At 34.3% G+C, this 23,333-nt stretch overlaps 1 protein-coding gene across 2 annotated transcripts; it reads left to right on the plus strand.

Annotated features, from left to right (window-relative positions):
- The first annotated feature begins 3,700 nt into the window (after nt 1-3,700).
- Nucleotides 3,701-13,125, plus strand: RERGL (RERG like). 2 transcript variants are annotated; one of them, XM_087441980.1, is made up of 6 exons: nt 3,766-3,817; nt 4,058-4,198; nt 4,890-4,946; nt 8,884-8,957; nt 10,110-10,258; nt 12,843-13,125. In XM_087441980.1, the coding sequence occupies exons 1-6, from the start codon at nt 3,766-3,768 to the stop codon at nt 13,123-13,125; spliced, it is 756 nt and encodes a 251-aa protein (XP_087298106.1). The 2 variants fall into 2 exon arrangements, with proteins under 2 accessions (XP_004435479.1, XP_087298106.1); XM_004435422.3 differs by lacking the exon at nt 4,058-4,198 and having other exon boundaries at nt 3,701-3,817.
- The last annotated feature ends 10,208 nt before the right edge of the window (nt 13,126-23,333 follow it).

The raw sequence follows: 23,333 nt of genomic DNA on the forward strand, positions 1-23,333 counted from the left end.
CCATATATTCAAACATTATTTTATAATCTTCATTAAAGAATTAGGAAATTAGTCACTAAATATTATACATCCCTTTTTAGTTTTATTTGTCTTCACATTCCTTTTTCCCTTTCTTTCTTTGTGAAAAGGACTGTATTTCTATTATACTGGAAGTTAATAACGGTAACGGTATCTATCTTATGGAGTTTCTCAGAGGATTAAATGTGGTATACATGAAAAATATTTTTAAAATTGCCTATTATATACAGCATTAAACATGTATTAACTGTTATTATTATCATTTGGAACTATTGCTTTTGGTATATTTATCTCTTATCTGGCCACCTTACTAAATGGTCTTTTCTATACTAGTAACGTAAACAATATAGCTAAGGAAAAATATCATTTGTAGATAGTAACCATTTTGTCTCTTCCTTCCCATATATGCTATTTCTTCCCTTCATTGTGTTGGGTAGGGCCACCAATTCTATGCTTAAAAGTAACAGATAACATCCTGTTTTAAGAGGAAGATTAAGTGTAATAATTCTATAGGTATTCGCTGGGGTTTTTTTGACGTTTGGATTTTTAAAAATATAACATTTTATGGGCCAGCCCCATGGCATAGTGGTTAAGTTTGGCATGCTCAGCTTCAGTGGCCTGGGTTGGTAGGTTCAGATCCCAGGCGTGGACCTACACCACTCGTCAGCCATGCTGTGGCAGTGACACATATATAAAGTGGAGGAAGATTGGCATAGATGTCAGCTCAGGGCTAATCTTCCTCAAGCAAAAAATGAGGGAGATTGGCAACAGATGATAGCTCAGGGCTAATCTTCCTCAAGCCAAAAAAAAAAAATATATATATATATATATATAATCTTTTTATTAAATAAATTTTTGATTGTATAAATATAATCAAGTTAAGAAAATCTCTTATTTTTAGATTACAAAATGACTTTTTAAAAATAGTTGTTAAATTTCATGAAATGATTTTGGCAGCATGTTATTCACATAATTTTTCTCCTTGATCTTGGTAATATATTAAATCGTCTACCAAGTTCCCTCTTCTTCAACCAACTTGACATTCTTAGAATAAATTCTACTAGCTTGTAATGTTTGGCTCTTTAAATACATTTCTGGATTTAATTGCTAATATATTTAGGATCTGGGGATCTGTATTCATAAATGATATTGGTCTCTGTATTTCTTTGTTCTCTGTATGTTGACATACAACGTTTATGTCTAGCTTAGATTATGATAGACACAGAGAATGAGTTGGGAAATAGCCCATCTTTTCAAAGTTCTGGAACAGTATTATGGAACAAAGATATTCTTTCCTTGATGATTTGGTTGAATCACTCCACTCGTATGAATGTGAAGTTTTTTGTGGAGAAATTATGCATCATTTCTAGCAGAAACTATGGGGAAATGAGATTAGCTGAAAAGAGCTGGTTAACCTGACTTTAGAGAAAGAAAACTAACAGAGGAAATTATAGCATTCATGATTACCTGATATGCAATTAGGTACTTATTTTTTTATGTTTAATATCTGTCTCCCATGACCAGAATGTAAGCTCTATGAGTGCTTTGTTCACTGATATGTTTCCAGCACTGAGAACAGTGCCAAAGCTCATAGTAGACACTCAATAATTTTTTTGTTCATTCAATAAATGAATGAAGTAATAAAAATGATTTTGTTTTGATTGTGAATAGATATTTCTTTAGGAAGATGTGAGAAAATTCTAGGTAGTATAATAATGTGTTTCTATCAGAATATTAATATTTTAGCACCCTTTATCTGTGGCTGAAAAAATATATATTGGCACTTCTGTTTCTTAGAAGAGTACATACATAATTATATTCTCTTCGTTTAGGTTTATAACCTCGCTATAACCAGCATTGCAACACCAGGCTGCTTTCTTACTAGATTTACTTTTGGAATCCAAATGGCACTAGGGAGGAAGAAGATATGGTGAAAGAATGTAGGTGTCTTGATAGCAACCATTCACATGTTGTTTACAACATTGTGCATGTTATGAAGTTAAGTGTTCCCTTCTTATCAGTAGATATAATAAACTTCCTGAAAACATCAATCAGAAGTTTCTGGAGAAGATAAGAACAAAATTTCTCTGAATAGAGAGAAAACATTCAATTCTATAGTGTAATAAATCAGCTGGTAAACTTTCTTAATAAAAAAAAATCTTTCTTGTTACTTTTAATACAGGTGCATGAATTAAAGAGACAACATAGCTTATTTGTTTTATTTTTTAATAATTTGTAATAAAAGGAAAATTCCAAGTTGTTTCAGCTGCTACCTTGCTGATCTCACAAATTGTCCTACTCTCTCTAGCCTTTTTCTTCAGAGTCAGTTTCTTCTTTTGGAATAGACACATCTCCCTAATCCCCAATCACTTTTTCTTCTCTCTCTCTATGGGTCCTGCTTATGTTTCCAGCATTACCTACTCTTTGAAGATCTTTCTATCCACTGATCTGCTGTTCCCAGCCTTTGGTCAGAGCTCTATTTTAGCAATGATCATATTTATTGTAATTCTAATTGTTTCCATTTTTCTGTTACTAGACTGTAGACTCCATCAGGGCAGAAAATTCGCTATTAAATCATTAACAGAATAAACCCAACATAGCTTTAATATACAGTGGCAGTTAAGAAATATTTGTTAAATGAAAGCATTTTTAAAAAGCATGTTATTATTCCAGTGATCGATCCAGCCAGGAAATTAAACTCTAAATTGGTACTCAAAGATTGAATTCTTCTATTTGTTGTTGTGCTCTTTTCTCAACTCTCACCAAATGGGGAGGGAGAGGGGAAGAAAGTGACATGGGGACTCGGAATAGTAGGGAAAATTGCGGAAAAGAAATATGAGTCATCATTTTACGTATTAAATTTACTTCTTCATTTCACAGCAGGAGTGAATTATGTCAGAATACCCCTTCCAAATTTTCTTTCCTTTTTTCATTTCTGTTTCCTAATTACAAAGTACTACAGAAGGAAACATGACAGATTTCTCTTTATTGCTCTTTAAACAACATGAAGGTGATTGACCCTCTGGATTTTTCCAGAAATCTTACTAGTGTCTATTGGCATAAAGTTAAAAAAAAAAAACAGAGAGAGAAGAAGTTACTTATTAAGGAAGATATTGGAAAGGTGAAACTCTGTAGTGGGCACATTCCTCCTTGAGAGCCTCATGTGACTCAAAATCATGGCTGCGTATTCGTGGGCATTGCTGTCAACCCTAGACCAATCATACAAGGAGACATCCTCTTCCTCCTCCCGTTTCTTTTCACGACTGAGGTAACTTATCCCACCTTGTCCTTCACAGAAGAAGCCTGAGAAGATACATGTTCAGGTATTAACAGAAAAAGCAACACTGATCCAATCAAAGTACGTTTACAGGAACATTTACGTATCCTCTAAAAACTTTCTTAACAAAGAGAGATCATTTTTTTACGTCCTAGAAGAAGGCAGATTCCAAGTACACAAAAATAGGGGGTTGGGAGGTAAGCTTCTGTTATAAATTCATAACTCTCGGCTTAATAGGCATTAGTGTCTAAATATTAACTCCAATGTTTTTCTTTTTTAATGGAATATGTTCAAAACTACTGTAGGAAAACATTTTTAAAGTTGTTATTGGATGGTAGGAGTATGGGGCGGAGTTGGTCTTAGATAAACGAGAGCAGCTTTAATAAAAAGGACTTAAAAAAACACATGCTTGGCTCAAGTCAGTACAGCTCCAGAACACAGCACTGACCAAAAAAGAGCAGAAAAGCAAGATGAATGATGTGAAGCTTGCCGTCCTAGGTGGTGAAGGAACAGGCAAATCGGGTGAGTGCTGATGTTTTCTATGGCATGGTGTCGAGTGCAAAAAGGGTGACATATATTGACATATACATGTGTCATATATAAAACATGATATAACTACATATAAACTATATATTATTTTCCATTAGTTTTCATTTTTCTAGCAAGTAATACAATTAACTACATATTTATGGAATTTATAGACAGGCATAGCAAGATAACTATTTGAAGTATTAATTTGTGTCTTGTTCTACTGATGTTTAGAATTCATAAAAGTAACAGGAAATCCCTCCATCACTGTCCCACCTACTTCTGACTCCAACACAACTGCCCCCACGGCCCCTAGTGGCCAAACAACGACCTTGAAAGGATTCTTCTGCCCTGAGACTAAGGGTAAAGAGAGATGCGTGCAGATCTGTGGATTATTTTTTAAACGCAGCGTCATTGAAGGGAAAGAACTTTGGAGGGGCAGGGCTGTGGTGATGCCTGGGAACTGAGCAACAGGTGCCCTGACTGTGGAGGCCATGTTTTTGTTTTATTTTTGATCACATTATGATGGTGGTGAGGATGCCACCAAGAGCCACCTAAGCCTAGCAAACCATAACAACTGGCCAGACCCAGAAGCTGCAATAAGATAAACCGACACTAGAGGTCCTTTCTCCATTTCCTGGATTTTGAAGTCCCTATATCCTTAACTGTAAATACTTGATATTGTCCTTGTCACTATTAGCATGTAGCACCTTGGAGCCAGATTTAATTTGATAGAGAAAATAAAGAGATGTTATAGCTCTTGTATCTCAGATTTAATGAGAACTCTGTTTCTGTTACAATAGGTAAGTTGCCTTGTGTGTTTGCATTCATGAATTAATTACATAGTGGTCTGAATGGGTCTAAGCAGTCTAAGGTCATTTTCCTTCTGGTCTCCTAATCTTTATGATCGTACAGTGGAAATGTTTAGACTAGAACTTAGTAAAGCTTTAAAGTCTTCATTAATGCTTGATAATTTTTGAGCTGAAAGATAAAACCTTATATACGTAAATAAATAACGTGTATCGTCAACAGAAAAGACCCTAAATCCAGCTTGTTTGTTTTGCAGCCCTCATAGTAAGATTTCTTACCAAGCGATTCATTGGAGAATATGCTTCTAATTTTGGTAAGTCTCTATTTTAGACTTTTTTCACCTTAAAACTTCAGTGTAGTATTTAAACCACAATTAAGAGAAGAGAAGCATTTTCATAGAATCTTTCATTTTTTGCACTTTTAAGCAACTTATTTATTCACAGATTCTGGTTAAAAATGCCAAAATAGGTACTTGAATTAATGTTCTTTAATAATAAAATTCACCCAATTTGATGTTAAGTGAGATAGATTAGACAGTCAGTTGGTTTCAGTCTAGAAATAGAATATTTTTGTAAACTATGAAACAATTTTGAAATTAAATAAACACCTGTCGAAAGATAAGAAAAAATTAATTATAAAAGATCAAGTAAGTACAAAATAAAACTTATTTTAATTGTAAAACCATGTGAAAATAACAGGAAATTTATGCCTTGATTAAAGATCATATCATAATCATCTAGATTGCTAATGTAAGTTTCAGAGAAATTCTAAAACAGATGCCAGGGCAGCTTGATATAATCTTAGGATAATTTCACCCACTCTACTGAAAATTTCAGTTATTTTGATCAGACTTAGCATGACATATGGGAAATATCATAGTGGGGAACTAATAAAAGGTGGGGAATTTTGCCAGTGTTTTGAGAATATTTTTAGCTCAGCAATTAATCAACATAATGGTACTAATATCTTACCTGATTGAAGGCATGGGGGAAAAACATTTCTTTTTTTTTTTTAAACAAGAACACCTGATTTATAAAAAATATGAGAATTGGGAGAAAGGAAAATGATTTTTTGGTTCAATAGCACTTATTTAGAGTAAGAGAAAGTTGTGTGTTTTTCTGAAAGAAATAAACAACAGAAATCTTTAGCATTCATTCATGAGGTACCATTATTAGAGTATTTTAGAAAATAACTTTAAAGTGTTGCATTGTGTAGTTTCCTACATGTATCCAACATAGTATTCAGTCCATCTAACATCCTGAACTTTGTAGCGCAAGTGCTAGAAACTGATTACAGAACAAAGAAACATATAGAAAGAGAAATTCTTATCGCTTCATTTCTCAGGTCAACAACTTCAGTCAAAAAGATTGACACAAGCTAGGAGTCAGGCGTGAGAAAATGTTCCAGAACTATAAAACTTAAATAAAACAACACCCAAAAATCTACAATAGCAACAACAACGAAAAATCACCTTAATCTTTGGTAAGATATAGTTATACAAACAAATGAAGTGTACACATTTCTGTCTGTTACATCTCTATTAAAAATATAAGACCTAGAGATATTTTGAAAAGACAACCAAATGAGCAAACGTCACCACTGTATGCGGACAAACTAGCAAAAAAAGGACTCCAGCTTGTAAAGGAAGACTAGAAGGGAAAATAATAAAATTCTAAAAAGTTAAGAGTTGGTGACCCCTGCTGGCAGCTTTTGAGCTTTGAGAGTGGATATTTTTAAACGTCTGGAAGGAAATTTTATGGTTCACAGTCAGTAGTAAAGCTGTGAAGTTTAGAAGGAACTGTCTGAAAACATATTTTAAGGTTTAATGAAACTGTAACACTTTCATTAAATGTAACCTAGATGGATTTTAAAATTCACCCCTAGCCCCCTGAGGTTAGCTCCCCAAATGTCTGCTACATCTTCCTTCTCTGGGTTACAGAGTATTTGCCAGAATGGCTCATCATTTTTTGTCAGTATGCCATTTTGGAGAGAAGTAGATCTTTTGTTAAAACACTGGAGGAACAGTTACAGAAATGAAGTCCTTTATCCATTCAACAAATATTTATTGAGCACCTACCATGTCCCAGGTATTCTTCTAGATAGAGAGGCTATAGCAGTGAACAAAAACGACAAATATCCAAGTCTCATAAGATTTATATTCTGGAAGGAAGAGTTAGTCAATCAAAAAAATTAAGTATAAATTATGTCATATGATGATAAGTGCTACGAAGAAAAAGAAAACATTAGAGAGTGGCACTAACATGGTGTGTGGTGATTTAAAGTAAGGTAGTCACGTTAGACCTTGCTGAGAAGGTAACATTTGGACAGAGACATGAATGTGGTGAAAAGTGAACTGTAAAGATATCTGGAGATATCTTCCAGGCAGAAAAACCAATTACCAAATTTCTGAGGCAGGAACTTCCTGAAAAATTTGAGGAATGGTTTAGAGGACGGGGTAGCTTGAGTGGAGAGAATTTGAGAGAACATAACCAGAGAGGTCTATGGAGCTCATAAGTAATGGGAGACTAGATAATGAGGGATATTCTCAGACGTTTTAAAGGTTTTGGTTTATCTAAGTGAGGTGGGGAGTCATTAGAACGATTTTATCAGACTAGTGATGTGATCTGGCTACAAGGTTCACTTTTGCTCCTATGTTGAGAATGGACTAGGCACAGGAAAGGAGTTCGGGGAGGGATGAAAGTGAAGAGATGAGTTAGAAGGTTTTGCAATAATCTAACCAAAAAATAACGATGGCTTGGACCAGAGTTAGCAATGGAAGTGATGAGAAGCAGATAAATCCAAAATATACTTTGAAGGTAGAATAAAAAGAAATTTTTAATGTAATAAATATGGGACATAAGAGAAAAAAGATTCAATGATGACCCTAAGTCTTTTAACTTGATAATCTAGAGTTGTGGGTATGTCATTTAATGAAATGGAAAACTGTGGACGATGCAGTTTTTGCAGGGAGACCAGAGGTTCAGTTTTAAGCATGTTAAGGTTGAGATGTCTATTGGGTATCTAAATAGAGATGCCCAATAGCAGTAGTTGTTTATGTCTGGAGTTCAGAGAAGATATCTAGGCTTTAGATATTAATTGGGTTCATCAGCAATAATTGTTATATAAAAACCCTGACTGGATGAGATTAGCACAGGTGTGAGTATAGATAGAGAAGAGATTCATAAACTGGATCCATATTTTGAGTGTGGGAAGATATGGTGGGACAAATAAAAAAGATTAATACAAGGGCCGGCCCCATGGCCTAGCAGTTAAGTGAGCATGCTCCACTGCTGGCGGCCTGGGTTCAGATCCCAGGCTGCACCGATGCACCGCTTGTCAGGCCATGCTGTGATGGCGTCCCATATAAAGTGGAGGAAGATGGGCACGGATGTCAGCTCAGGGTCCGTCTTCCTCAGCAAAAAGAGGAAGATTGGCATGGATGTTAGCTTAGGGCTGATCTTCCTCACACACACACACACACAAAGATTAATACAGACCAATAGGGAATAAAGAAAGAACCAGGAGAGTGTGTTGCTTTGAAAGCCATGTAAAAGAAACATTTTAAAGAGGAGGATGTGATCAACTACATTCATGCTATGATAGGGTGAGTAAGATCAAGATATGGAGCCAACCATAGAGTCTAAAACCATAACCACGATAAGAACAGTTTTAGTTAAGCAATTAGAGTTAAAGTGTGATTGAAATAATTTGAAGAGCATGAGAGGAGAGCAATTGGACACAGGGGTGTAGATACTTACCAAAAGGCCAGCAGAGAAATAGAGCAATAGTTGGAAGAGATTATGGGATCCGAAGGATTAAGTTAGGAGAAATTGAGCTGTTAGCAATGATATAGTAAAGAGGAAAAATTTATGATGCAGAAGAGGCAGAATTGGTGGAGCCATGTCTTCCAGTAGGTCAGAGGAAATGGTAACTAGTTCATAGTGAATGGATTGGCCTTAGAGAGAAACACAGATAATTTATCCATAGTAATAGGATGGAAAATATGTATAATAGCACAAAAGCATGCAGTTGAATAGATATGATGGTGAAGTTCATTTGTAAGAAATACATAAGAACAAATATAACAAATCTATATTATTTTGACCACTAACAATAAAGAAAAGCCACTGTACTACTCCACTAAAGTATGACCAGTTGAATTTGCAAGACTGTGATCCAAATATGAGTCTATCTTTTTTGGAAATTCTAGCGTATTTCCATACTAACAATGATATACGCATATTTTGCAGAATCTATCTATAATAAACATTTGTATTTGGAAGGGAAGCAACTGAATCTAGAAATATATGACCCTTGTTCCCAAGTAAGTAAAACAAAATACCCTTTTATTTTTTCAATCATGATTTGTAGAAGATTGGATAAGGGGAAGTATAAAGTTGCCAGTCTTAAAACTGAAGTTTCTTCTCAATTTTAATTATTAAAATTTTAAGAAATTATTTTTAGTGTTACAAATTCCATTATCTAGCTTCTCTGTAAATTTATGACAATTATCATCTTATAAATATCTTTAAAATGGCAATATTAGGCTGCATTCATAATATATTTCCATCAGGTCACAGAACAGCTGTCAGAAGTTAATAGTTTAATGGTTTATCAATTCAGTTTATATTTTCACTAAGTTGCATTTTTTACTAACCACTGTCAATAAAGCATAAGTAAGACAGACTTCTAGTCTAAACCCCTTTGTCCATTTAACTTCAAAAAAGTTAAAATATGATTCTGTAAATAAGAGAAGAAATGGCCAGTTGTTCAAGATTTCAAAACAACTCCATGGGACAGATTCTTTTAGGTACATAAAATATCCCTTAAATCTTTTTAATTAAATCTTATCAATATGTTTTTTTACTGATTTAAATCTAGTGCCAAAAATTAATAGATATTCCATTTATTTATTTATTATTATGTTTTGGTTGAGAAAGAGTCTCCCTGAGCTAACATCTCTGCAAATCTTCCTCTATTTTGTATGTGGGTCGCCACCACAGCGTGGCCGCTGGTGAGTGGTGTAGGTCCGTACCTGGGAACTGAACTCTGCCGCAGCAGAGCACGCTGAACTTAACCACTAGGCCACAGGGTGGCCCCAGATACTCCATTTATTAATATGGATAGAGACTATTATCTGTTTTCAAAACAAATGTGTGGATATTAGTTCAAAAGGAAATTAATATAGCTTATAAAATTTTTCAGAAAAAGTGGAGATATTTTCTTAGAGAAAAGTTATAAAATGAGATAGATATAACTTTATTATACTTCTGTATTTTTTAAAATTGGATCACTTTTAATTAAAGAAAGAAGATGATAAGAGAGAGAAACAAAGAAACTACATTTTAGACAATATCAGTATTTGGCTTATTAAAGTCTCTTTCAGGTAAAGTGGGTGTCCATTAATTAAGTATCTAAAGTGTAAAAATACAGGCATCAGATTCCACCACTTTCAATGTTCTTGGTTTATTTTCAGCAACAGAGAGCAAAATTTTCCCTCACAAGTGAGCTGCATTGGGCAGATGGGTTTGTTATTGTGTATGACATCAGTGACAGGTCTTCCTTTGCTTTTGCAAAAACATTGATCTACAGAATTCGGGAGCCACAAACCAGTCATTGTAAAAGGTAAGATATTTTTCATTCTCCTTTCTTTTTCGTAAATCATGGTACAGCTGTAAGCATCATTAGGAAGAGTTTAATACAGCCTTCCAATTACAAAATTTAACAGCCCTGAACAATTCACCTTCCATTCCACAGGAGTTACACATGTAGTAAAAGGAATAAGATGAGAATACTTTATGTCCTGGCTGACATAAACAGTTACTTGCCCTGAGTAAATGGCTATTTTACAAGACGGCATCTATTGTTAACATGACACTCACTTGCAAAATAATCGTCCTCTGTTCACAAGATAGCTTGCTTTTCAACCTTTCCTTTCATTCCCACAAAAAGGTTAGGGATACTAAATAAATCCAGATTTGTTACATTTGGCATCCAATTCCTAGTCACTGGATGTTCAATGTATCAAAGCAAAATAGATAGCATAATCAAAACATTAAAATTCGAAATATGAGAATACACTTTTCTCCATTTCACCTCCTAAAACAAAGAGCTGATCGACAATTCTCCATTGTTAATTGTCTTGACACAATAACTATGAAGAAAGACATAACTGTGTCTTAAACCATTCTTGCATTAGTAATATAGGTTTAAACATAGAGTTTCCTATTTACCTCTGTTTTTTTTTTTGTGAGGAAGATCAGCTCTAAGCTAACATCCTTGCCAACCTTCCTCTTCTTGCTGAAGAACACTGGCCCTGAGCTAACATCCACGCCCATCTTCCTCTACTTTATATGGGACGCCACCACAGCATGGCCTGACAAGCGGTGCATCGGTGCAGCCTGGGATCCAAACCCGGACCACCAACAGTGGAGCGCGTGCACTTAACCACTATGCCAGAGGGCTGGCCCCCATTTACCTCATTTTTTATTGTTTTAGCCTTTCCCATTTAAAATATTTATTTTTGTTCAACATACTGATGTAAGGGATTCTTTGTGCTCCTAACCAGGTTTGCCCTTAGAGTCTAAAATAACATTTTAATCTGGGAAGCAGAAAAGCACAATATTATTACTGTAAATTGGAATATGTGCTTTTTATATCTATTTTAAATGCCCACTATCAAGAAACCATCAGATAATAATTGATAAAGGGTATTTCCCTGGGGTCAGTTGATGTAAATTCTTGTTTATATCTGATTGACCTTAGATAAACCCTTTAATCTCTAGATCTCATTTTTCTGATTGTAAAACTGATGGAAGTATGGTAGGAGAAAGGATGTGATTTTATTAAAGTCCTTCGTACTCTGATTTCCTATAATATTACTGATTTTTCGAACTCCATTGTTTCAAGCATTAAATGCCTTATATTTAAACACCATGACTTAGGTAAGGGACAGTAATAAAATTCCTTTGATATTTCTCCAAATCAAAATAATCACTCAAGAATATTCAAAAACATATAAAAGTAAAAAAATATACATTTGACATTTTTAGGCAATCTTCTTAATATACTGACTAAATAATTCTTAGAGTATTTCCAATTCTCAATCTGTAGATAAACTAGGAAAGCAAAATATGGCATTGTTTTATAGAATTACATCTGATATTTGTGATTCACCCTTCAAAATATTTTACTTATCCTTCCCCATTAATCCTTTACAATAATTTTCTGAACTATCTAGAAGATATTATTAATACCCTCAAAAGTCCAACACATACAATGCTTTTCCCCTCACAGCTCACACTGTCATGTGAATGAAACGAACTTTTAGTGGAATCTGGGGACAGTATCTATTTATTTAGATAGAGTTGAAGACTGCATTTACCCATTTGTTCCCTATTTAGACAACTTGGCAGAGTTCCATGTCATTTAATGACTAATAGTCATGCTATATTCTTCAAGTGAAACTCTGTTTTGGGTATGTTTCACTGTAACCAAGGAGAATATATTAATATTTATAGAGGACATTATCTTAACAAAGAAACATATTTCTTAAATAAATAGAAAAATTGTACAAGGTCATGAGATTGTAAAATTTTCTCTGGAGTATGTTATAATGGATGTCAACAAAAACAAATAGCAGTGAGTATTGCATAATATTTTTCCCTAGGAAAACTGTATCTAAATTGTTCAATTACAGTAACTATTTAGTAAAGACACATTAGTTAGTCCTCTTCCAATTGATAAGGAAGTTAAAAATAATACTTAGGAAGCATCTTTCATTGCCTGGCACTGTGCGAGGTATTTTTATATCCATCTTTTCATTTAATTTCTATGAGAATTCTGTGTAATGAGGACTCTTTTTACCATTTTTTACGTATAAGGAAATTGACAGCGGGAAAAGTAACAATCATGCCTTGTTAGCAAACAGAGCAATCATCCAAGAAAAGGTTTGTATCATTTCAAATCCTAAGCTTTAGGAGCCTTGTTGCCTCTGTGTCATATATTACGTTCTATCTAAAATAATTTTTGTAAGCGAATGGGGATATGTGCCATACACACCCACACACACACACAACCGTAAATAACACACATACATGTACAATATATTTTTTTTGGGTCCATAATTATTTTTGATATAAACCTACTTAATAAAAAAAAAAGAGTTGTTAAAACAATTTTGCCAAAGAATTGTTTATCTGTTTGTCAGAGCTGTGGATTCAGTAGTGCTTTCGGTTGGTAACAAGCAAGATCTCCGTCACGTGCGAGAGCTTGGCTGGGAAGAAGGGCAAAAATTGGCCTTGGATAACCGATGCCAATTCTGTGAACTGTCTGCAGCAGAGCAGTCTCTGGAGGTGGAAATGATGTTTATCAGAATTATCAAAGATATCCTGACAAACTGCAAACTCAAAGAAAAGAGAAGACCCAGTGGATCTAAATCAGTGGCCAAATTGATCAATAATGTATTTGGAAAGAGACGGAAGTCTGTTTAGTAGACAAGCGACCCGAGGGGATTTATTATATCAGAGGGTTTCAAACGTTCATATGATAATTAAATTTTCCCTTTGTATGCAATTTAAAAAAATAATTCTCTTAGAGATATGAAACAATTGAACACGAACCACAGCTATGTTTTCAAATATGTATCGTTTGCTTTTTCAGTTATTTGTAACTTGTACACTCTGCTTCATGCTTCACTTTTTCTTTATTACACAAAATAGCATTCAGTATAAGCTTTTGGGGGATTGCTATATGGTTTGCCTTGCTAAATAAACTCTGCTTATGTAATTTTATTAAACTACCATTCCATAGGCCTCAGTTTACCTTTATTTTATTTCTTTTGGATGAAAAATATAGTTATATTCATATAATTAATATATTATAGAGCTTAATTTATCAATTTGTGAAAGTTCATGATCTATTTACTAGAAATGCATGGATTTAATTTTTAAAATGTCTTTACGATAATCCAGGGACTTACTTGATATTACACAAATTTTACATATAATTTAGGCCTTAAGAAGTTAAATTCCTTGTCCATGAGTACATAGTTTGTAGTTGGTCTGATGATGAAACAATCTGCCTTTCCTGTTTTGCTATGCTAACAAAGGTAATTATCACAGAGAAATTAACTTATACAGCTAAGAACCTTTTTTATATCAAAAGATTAGTCTCTTTTAGGGGCTGGCCGGGTGGCATAACGGTTAAGTTCACATGCTCTGCTTCAATGGCCTGAGGTTCGCAGGCCCGGATCCCGGGCACAGACATATGCACCACTCATCATGCCGTTCTGTGGCAGCGTCCCATATACAAAATAGAGGAAGATGGGCACAGATGTTAGCTCAGGGCTAATCTTCCTCAGCAAAAAGAGGAAGATTGTTAACGGATGTTAGCTCAGGGCCAATCTTCCTTACCAAAAAAAAGAAAAAAAAAGATTAGTCTTTTTTAGTTAATATAGAAATTCATACATCATAAGGAAAGAAAAAGGTAAAAACTAGTGGGTAAATCTATACCCTTTAAGGCCTTATTTCCCTGAAAGAAATATTGTAATATATACAAACATTTTGGGCCTTCTCAGATCACTTTGAGTACCGTTTCCTTCAGAAATCAACTGTTTACCTCCTGGACTTCAGTACCACTGCTGCTATTCTTCCTGAACTTGCCACCATTGCATTTCAAGTTGCAGTCTTAGGCTTAACTTGAGCCAAATTGCTCAGAATTAAGGTTAGGTCTCAGAGAAGTTAAACTTGGAGTACAAGCAATGCTACACACACTTGGTTAATGTGTATCAGCCAGAGCCTGGGGCCCAAGGGGGAAGATCTTGAGTAGAGGGTGGTAGACTAGAATTGGGGAGGGGTGACACAGATTATTAGGCTTTATAGGAGAGAATTCATTGACATGGCATTACTCACCATGAGTCATGATTCCAAGTTTTAGACGCGACACCTATAGCCCATCCATATAGCTTTGCTGTTCATTAGATGTCTGACTCAGATGATATACTAGAGTAAAAGTAGTGGAAATAACAGAACACTGTGTGATAGTATATAAAATAGCTCAGAACTTTCATAAAGATGGGGGAGTCAGAATCGACATGGTAGGTTGGACCCAAGAGCCCCCCATCTGACTGTGTTCCCTGGGACAACTCAGAGGAACCTCCTTTACTAAGGAAGTGAGGAATGCACCGGTAAGGGGGGCACAGACAACTTTGAGAGGCTTCATAGTGACTGTGCTCTACAGGTCAGAGTTGGCAGTAGGGATGTTGCCATTGAACTGGGCCCATCAATATCAATGCAGATAATAGAACCCTGGAACAGCAGAATCTGGATGCCACCATTTATTCTATTGCCCGTTATCCACCCACTCAGCTCCCAAAGAAACGATGCTATATCCAGGGTAGAGGCTCCATTTCTGATACTGGCTGGTTGAAAACTTAGAAGTGACATGCTCAATCAGCTATATTGAGGCAAAGTCCATACTGTGAGCCCATGCATTGCTTCCATCCCTGCCACCACGGCCACTGTTATCACGGGTCCATTTCCTAAGCAAAAAGGTGGCCAAGAAAAGAGGCAGGGTGTTATCTGCAGGACGGGTCATCCTGTCCATCTGGTTGTAAAGTGACTTCTCATTGGTGGATCCTCTCTGACGGGCATTAACATGATATACAAAGATGTAAATATTTTATGCTCTCTTTAAGAGCTCCATTCACACACTTTCCTCCAGTCCTTGTCACTGATCTTCCAGTCTTATCTCTTACAGAGCTCTGACCAACTGGCAAAACCATTGATCACTGCCTAGAAATGTGTACCACATGCTACCTTTCCTAACATAGAAGATACACAACAAAGTGTACTTCTTGAAGCTCTGGCAAAGGCGATAATTATCTTCCACTACTGAACTTCATGATAACCACTGTGTAATGAAGCACAGTCCTCTTTTGGCTGGCACTAATACATCAAGCTTAAGTGAGGAAAGCTTCCTATCAACTAGGAACATTAAGATTAGATTGCTATGTAAATGAGAAATAAACTTTTACTGTGTAATGTTACCTAGCAAATTCAGTCATACCCTTTTTTTGGTCAACTATTTATAGGGATTTTATTAATCTTTTATAGTCTCAATATGGACTATACATATATATATGTATACATATAAGTCAGTTTAACCATTATACTTTAATTTTTTTGTTGTTTTATTTTGTCATTATTATTCTCTTGGATAATCTCATCTTTAGATATTTGGTCTTCATTCTTTAAAATTATTTTCCCAGTTAAAGAAAAATTCATTTGGGATAATTTTGCATTAAAAACAACATATTAAGTTGTTCAAAATTTCTGTTAAGAATACTACTTATATTTGTATGTAGTTTAAAATTTTATTTATTATACTTCGATTTTTTAGCAAGATGACCTGGGATGACATATCTTGTTATAAGGAGTCTATGGAATAGTAATAAGAACAAGCATTCTCATCAAAAAAAAAAAAAAGTAATATGTGAGGTGATAGATGTGTTAATTAACTTGATGGTGGTAATCATTTCACAATGTATTTGTATATCAAATCATCATGTTGTACACCAAATACATTACAGTTTTATTTGTCAATTATACCTCATTAAAGCTGGAAAAAACACTACTTTACATAAAAAAGAACTTACATTTTAAAAGTGATTTCTGTGAAGCAACTTTAGAAATGAACAGTTGATTATTTTTCAGAGTGATATTTAAAAGTTGTCGATAATGTCCCCTTTAATGATGTGATGGTTTTAAAACATGTTCACGCATTTTTTTGACACTTGTCCCATCAAAAAGTTAAGTCTAATTCCCCACCCCTTGATTATGGATCATCCTTGCTGACTCTCTTTTAACAAACGGAATGAGGTGGAAATAATGGGTAGGACTTATGAGACCAGGTTGGAAAAGGAGCTGGAGCTCCCATCTGTTCCTCCCTGGGACTCTGCTTTGGGAACCATGAGTTAACAAGTATGAATCTGGCTGCCCTGAAGGCACCAAGCTGGGGATTACCACATGCGTGGTTAGGGACCACGCAACCATCAATCATATGAGCAAAAAATCAGGTAATTCCAGCCTCTAAACTTGGATGATGCCACAGATGCCAGGTGGAACAGAGAAGAGTTATTCCCACAGAATCTTGCCTTGATTGCAGATTTGTGAGCATAATAAATATTGTTGTTTTGCGGTTGTTAAACCATTATGTTTTGGGGTTGTTACATGGCAATAGATAACCAGAACAGGTAACGTATTAAAATTCTCAGCAAGTCAACCAATATGAAATGTTTGGCTTTCTTATTGGGGAGAAACAGCGAAAAAAGGATTCTTCCAAGCGGCTTCAAAATAGTACAGAACACGATGTTGTCCCAACATCAACTTTCTTGTGAATAGAATTCACATGTAAAGCAAATTGCAAAAATCTAAAAAACAATAAATTTCAGATTTCCAAAGTGAGAAAAGTACATCTACTTAGAGAGAAACATATACATCAACATTAGGCCATAGAATCTTGTAGGTTGAGGATAGCAAGTGTGTCTATAAATCTCGGACATAGTTAAGCTGTATCACTAGGCTGGGAATTGCCTATGCTGCTTCTAGTAAAAAAGATGCTGTCATTCACTTTGGATGAGCTTCATTGAGGTAACACATAATGAGGGGCAACACTGAGGAAGGGAATGACAACGGGGAGGGGCCTTTAAAATGGTTTTGATTTAATACAAGGCATGCACTATTAATAAAGAGGTTGAATGATACCTGTATGTTTTATAGGTATATAAATTGGCTGTAGTAAAATATTTTACATCTTAGATCACTAGGTATTGTTTCAGCTTATTATGGGAGATATCTATCTAGAGTTGACTGAATTGTATTAATCTGAACCTAGTTTAATGATGCCTTAACATTTTTATGGGGGAATTTAATGTTTGCAATATCCATGTTCCTTATTTGAAAGCGTGACTTATAGGTTTCTCATCTTCCTTAAATTATGAAATCCTTCAGCTAATAAAGGAAAATGATTATAGTTTGCAAAAAAGGCAAAGTCGTTTAACAATCCATATAACTGTCTATTGTAGGACTTTGCATAATAATTGTAATTTAGCTATTAGGGATTCTAAAGGCAGTTATCAGTCATACTGTACAATTCTGGGGGAATCAGGCAAAGCCCAAATTATTTGAAGTATTTTAAATTCCCAAAGAGAAGACATACTATAAACTAGAAATATACTCGATAGTGACAACATATTATGTCAAAGCAAAGAAGAAGTTCATCATAATTTTCAAATGTATAAATGACCAAACAGGTTATTTTTCTTTCTTTTGGATAGAGATATAATTTAAGTTTATTTCTAATAATGGGAATATAAATTCCTCTGAGGAGGAAATTAGCAGAATATAAAGTGTCAGTTGCAAAGCATAATTTGAGCAAAATTTAAGTAATCCTGGAACAATTAAGGTATAAAGAACTAAGAAAAAACAGAAACTTGAAGAACAGCTAGAGATGGAATTACTTGCCATTACATGAAAGTATGACCATGAGTTACTGCTGTAGTTTTTAGGCTATTTCACAGGACTACAGACCAGTATTAACAACTAGACATATGGAAACATTTCAAAACACATGTTAAATTAGACTGATACTTATTCCAGATACAAATTTACTTTCAATGTAATAAACCATTTAAGTTTGCAAAATTTGGAGGGTATTTCTACATACAAACATGTCTGGGGTTTAGATTCTTGGGTTGCATTGGAGGTAGAATGTTAAATTCATTCGAACTATTATTAAAAAAAATAACCAATTGGTTGACTTTTATCAGAAGATTTTGAGGCTTTAAGTGAAAGAAGTCTATATTTTACTCACATTGTTATTCTCCACAATAGGAGAGGTTTTGAGCAAAACTTGCTCAAAAATAATTTAAAAGTTGTGGAATTTTAATATTTTTACTATTGTTTTTTTAATAACATCTTTTTGAAGCTAAACATATTTGTAGACTATGATAACACACACATATATGTGTTTATGTGTTTGTATATATAGATATACTACTAGTAATTTGTTGTTAGTGATCTCAAGTCAATTCCAACTTCTAGAGACCTCGTGTACAGCAGAGTGGAGCCCTGCCTGGTCTTTTTGCGCCATCCTCTCACCTTCTGGTGCTATATTAGACAATGTTCCACTGCTATTCACAGGGTTTTCATGGCTAGTTTTTCAGAAATGAATAGCCAGTTCCTTCTTGCTAGTCTGTCTTAATCTGGAAGCTCCACTGAAACCTGTCCACCATGGGTGACCCTGCTGGTATTTGAAACACTGGTGGCATAGCTTTCAGCATCACAGCAACATGCAGCCATCACAGTACGACAGCGAAAGACAGTAATGTGGTTCCCTGACCCAGAAGGGAACCCGTGCTTTGGCAGTGAGAGTGCAGAATCTTAACCATTAGACCACCAGGGCTGGCTCACTATTAGTAATATATGTATATATATATATATACACACACACATTACTCTTTAATCTGAAAATAACCCATTCTGTCAGAAGGAGTACAAAATATCAAGTGAATTAAAAACAGAAAGAATGGGAATAGCAAAATAATAGAAGAAAGGTGAATTAACATATGTGAGAAAAGTTGCATTCGAAATTATAAAATTAGAGAAAGATAGATTCCAGGATGGATCATTTTGGAAGAGAAAGAAAATGGTGCAATTATAAAATGAGGAATGACTGGGTATAAGTGTCATAACAATTGATTTGGAGTTACAAAAAACGAGTAGTCTCTCAGTAATTTAGCATTATAGTCAAAATAAGTAAACGTGAGACAAAAATGAGATTGAGTGAACAGTTCAGAGGAAAGAGGAGTATAACTGAGAAACTATGAGATAATGTTCCCATTGCTCTCAGCAAACATCAGAATTTGGAGAAGAATTAGTGGGAATCTATAAAATATTAGAAAATTAAACCTAAAAGAAAGATTTACAAAGGAACAATTTTGTACCAAAAGGAAAAAGTACGCTAAATAGAAAATAGAAATTACATCCACTACAGACTAGGTAAAATGAGTTTAAATTGTGATTTGTGAAATTTAGATTAGTTGAAGAAAAACAGTCCTGAAAGGGAGGACTGTTGGGTAGTGAAATGGAATAAGATGACCATTGATCCCCTTCTCTGGCAATTGTGTATGTGGAGATGGGGACAGGCGTTAAAAAATACTTCAAGGTCCTTTTCAACTCTTTGGGTATCTTATTCTATAACAGTGAATAACATGCAACTAAGAAACTAGACAAAATGAGAAAATGATATTCTAGAAAACATATTTTCTCCTACTACATTTTTCATTTTTTAAAATAAATATAAGTTACTTGGTGATGTTCAATATTCTAAAAAGTCAGGAAAAGAGAAGCAAATGCTTATACTACTTTTTTTCTTTGAGTAACACCTACTGCTCTGTCAATCATCTGGTAGAGGACACTCACAAAACATTGTTGATGAAAAATAAGCATAGAACTTTGATTAATGATGTTCTTTTATTAAGTATCATCAAACAAATTGAATTCCTACTATAAGGAAAATATAAAACAATACAGCTTTAATGATTTTATTTTACCTTTACAGAACCACCAGTAAGTGATATCTATTAAAGAACTTTAATATGGGACACATATTGGCATACATTTTTTAATCATGAGGGTTTAATTAAGACATTGACTAGTTAGGAGGACTGAACCTGCCATTTCCTAATTTTCTATTAAAATTCTATTTTTTAATTTGAATAATGATGGTTTACAATAGCACTGAAATTACGTATCACAGAAGTCATGTAACAGAAATTCAGCCTTTCACTAACCGAACTGAGAATTTAAATGAGAGATAAAATCATAGGTTATGTTTGTGTTACCTTCTGGACTGAAAATGCATAGTTTGTCTGATGACAGGTAGCTATAATGTATTACCCTTTTCCTAAGTCCTAGCTTGTACACAAGCTTTGCACAACTAGAAAACTAGCCATCTGTCCTTTCCCTCCAAGAGAATGATTCTCTGAAATAGCCACATCCCTTATCTCCTATCACTCAAGACGCATAACCAACATCTCCTATCACAGCTACAGGAATGAGAAAAGTGGTAGTGGCAAACTGTTTCTTAGCCTGTATAGTACACAAATGTAAAGGCAAACACAGATGAATTAGAGATTTGGTTGTTGGAAATGTTGAGGCAGGGCTCAAAGGGCTGTGGTTTAGAATTATTCAGGTATAGCATTTGTTAAAAAAACAAAACAATTTGTGTTGTTATTCATTACATCTCTTTTCTTCCCTGTAATGAGAGGATGGCAAGTTCGGGAACCACCTCCCACCTCAATAAAGCACAGTCAAGCTAAATCAATTCTGATTATGCATAGAAATTATGCTGAGATGGGCACAACAACCAGACTTCTTTTTTTTTTTAAAGATTTTATTTATTTATTTTTTTCCCCCCAAAGCCCCAGTAGATAGTTGTATGTCATAGCTGCACATCCTTCTAGTTGCTGTATGTGGGACTCGGCCTCAGGATGGACGGAGAAGTGGTGCCTCGGTGCGCGCCCGGGATCCGAACCCGGGCCACCAGCATCGGAGCGCGCGCACTTAACCACCAAGCCACGGAGCCGGCCAACAACCAGACTTCTAATATGAGACATGAGAGAGCTACACCACCCCTTCTGAAAATAGTGATTGAGAGGGTGATGAAGATAAGGATAAAATAAGTGCATCATATGTTGACAGATCAGACCATAGAACATCTTTCCTTTTATAGGGATCAAGAAACATAAAACAAAACAAGCAGATAAATTCCCCCCCACACACATATGCATTAACAATAATGGATTTTTGAAAATATTCCTCAAGACAAGAACATAGAAATATTAATCTGAAAGGAGAAAATATTTATCTGAAAATAATTTTAAAAATGAAAAATAAAATAGGAAGTCTATAGCAGACTCTAAAATCTGCATTTTAGGCAATAAAGGGTTGAATTGGCATTATAGAAAATCAGTTCAATGGTATTGATGTAAAATGAGAAGATTTTTAAGAACATGAAGAAGGACAAAGAAATGAATATATAAAAAAGCATACCATAATGTAAATAAATATTATAGGTATGAAGATTAGAATCTAACCTAAATTAATAATAATACATATTCCTGGAATATAAGCTCAGAAATTCATAGTAGAAACAACAATCCCTATTCTGGTAGTGCAAGAAGATAGAATTCTACATCTCAAAAATGATTTAGTGTGTTTGGGGAAAAAAAACAACAACGTGTATTTCGGACTCCCAGAAAGAAAAAACTGGTTAAAATCAATGGAAAAAATTCAGCATGGCTTAAATTTCTTTGCAACTATATGACAAAAAGTCTGTCAAGAAAAGTGAAAAGTCTAAAGAGTTTTGAGGAAAATTTTTGCAAAACTCTAGTCATAAAGACATAAATTCTGGTTGAAATGTGAAGACAAAAGATATTTTCAGATATGCAAGTGCTCTGAAAAATATACTCAATTAGTTTTACTAAAAGATTATCAAAGTTTCAAGCCCAATAGGTAGAAAATAATCAAAATTAGGAACTTAGAAACTGGAAGACTATAATATAAAAGAAATTATAATAAGTCTAATTATATGCATAGAATGATATATGTGATATTACTTATCATCAGTGACCCTAAACTGACACTTCTAGAAATCTAGGCTATGGCTAATCAGAAAAACAGACTATTTCAAGTAGACTTCATTATAGCAAAGAACAATTTAAATAGTATTATTGTCTAACAGTATGGTTAAAATAATTATGGTATGTAGACTATATAACCACTTATTGAGTACATACTAGGTATGTAACAGTGCTAGATGGGTTAAATATATTTTATGCAAATATATAAAAGTGCTATGCAAAGAAGATATTGTTATCTCATTTTACAGAGCTTAGAGAGTTACATCATTTACACTCCTCAACACAGATAAAAAGATTAATCTACGTCAAAAGCCAGTTATTGCGTGAGCTGGGATTCACAAATAAACGTAGTTGGCTTGAAATTGCTTTTTCCACCACGCGACATTTATTACTGAAAATATACACACATTTAAAATCATTTCTGCAAATGGTTTTTAATTTTATGGGGAGATGCCTATGCTTTGATAATAAATATAGAAGCAAGATACAAAAGTATAGGTAAGTACGATTTCATTTATGTACAAATGTATCTAGAAAAATGGTTGCAAAGGAATATGCCAAATGATTACTAGCCCTTGGATGATTTTCTCTCTGTGCTTTTCAAATTTTCTGTAAATGAACATTAATTACTTTTATAATCAAAGGACAACTAAAGATTATTTCATATTTATAAATATTGAGAAAATTCTATCCGGCTGATTTGCATAGTCAAAATTTTTATATGGATTATAAAAATCTCTGCACAGCTTATCTTTATTATTAAGATTTGACAGATCTTTATTTTTCAATCAAAATCAAATCTGAAACCTTATTAATCATATTTATTAATTTTCTATTTTAAAGACGAATTTCCTCTCTCCAATATTTTACAAGAGCATGTGTTATAATTTGGAACAAAAAGGATACATATTCTTGTATTTTTTATTAATATAATTTACATACAATAAAATGCACATATTTTAAGTGCACATTCAATGAATTTTAACAAATGTATTC

Source organism: Ceratotherium simum, chromosome 17 (assembly GCF_057802395.1).
Source record: "Ceratotherium simum simum isolate JZ-2026a chromosome 17, ASM5780239v1, whole genome shotgun sequence".
Taxonomy (NCBI): Eukaryota; Metazoa; Chordata; class Mammalia; order Perissodactyla; family Rhinocerotidae; genus Ceratotherium; species Ceratotherium simum.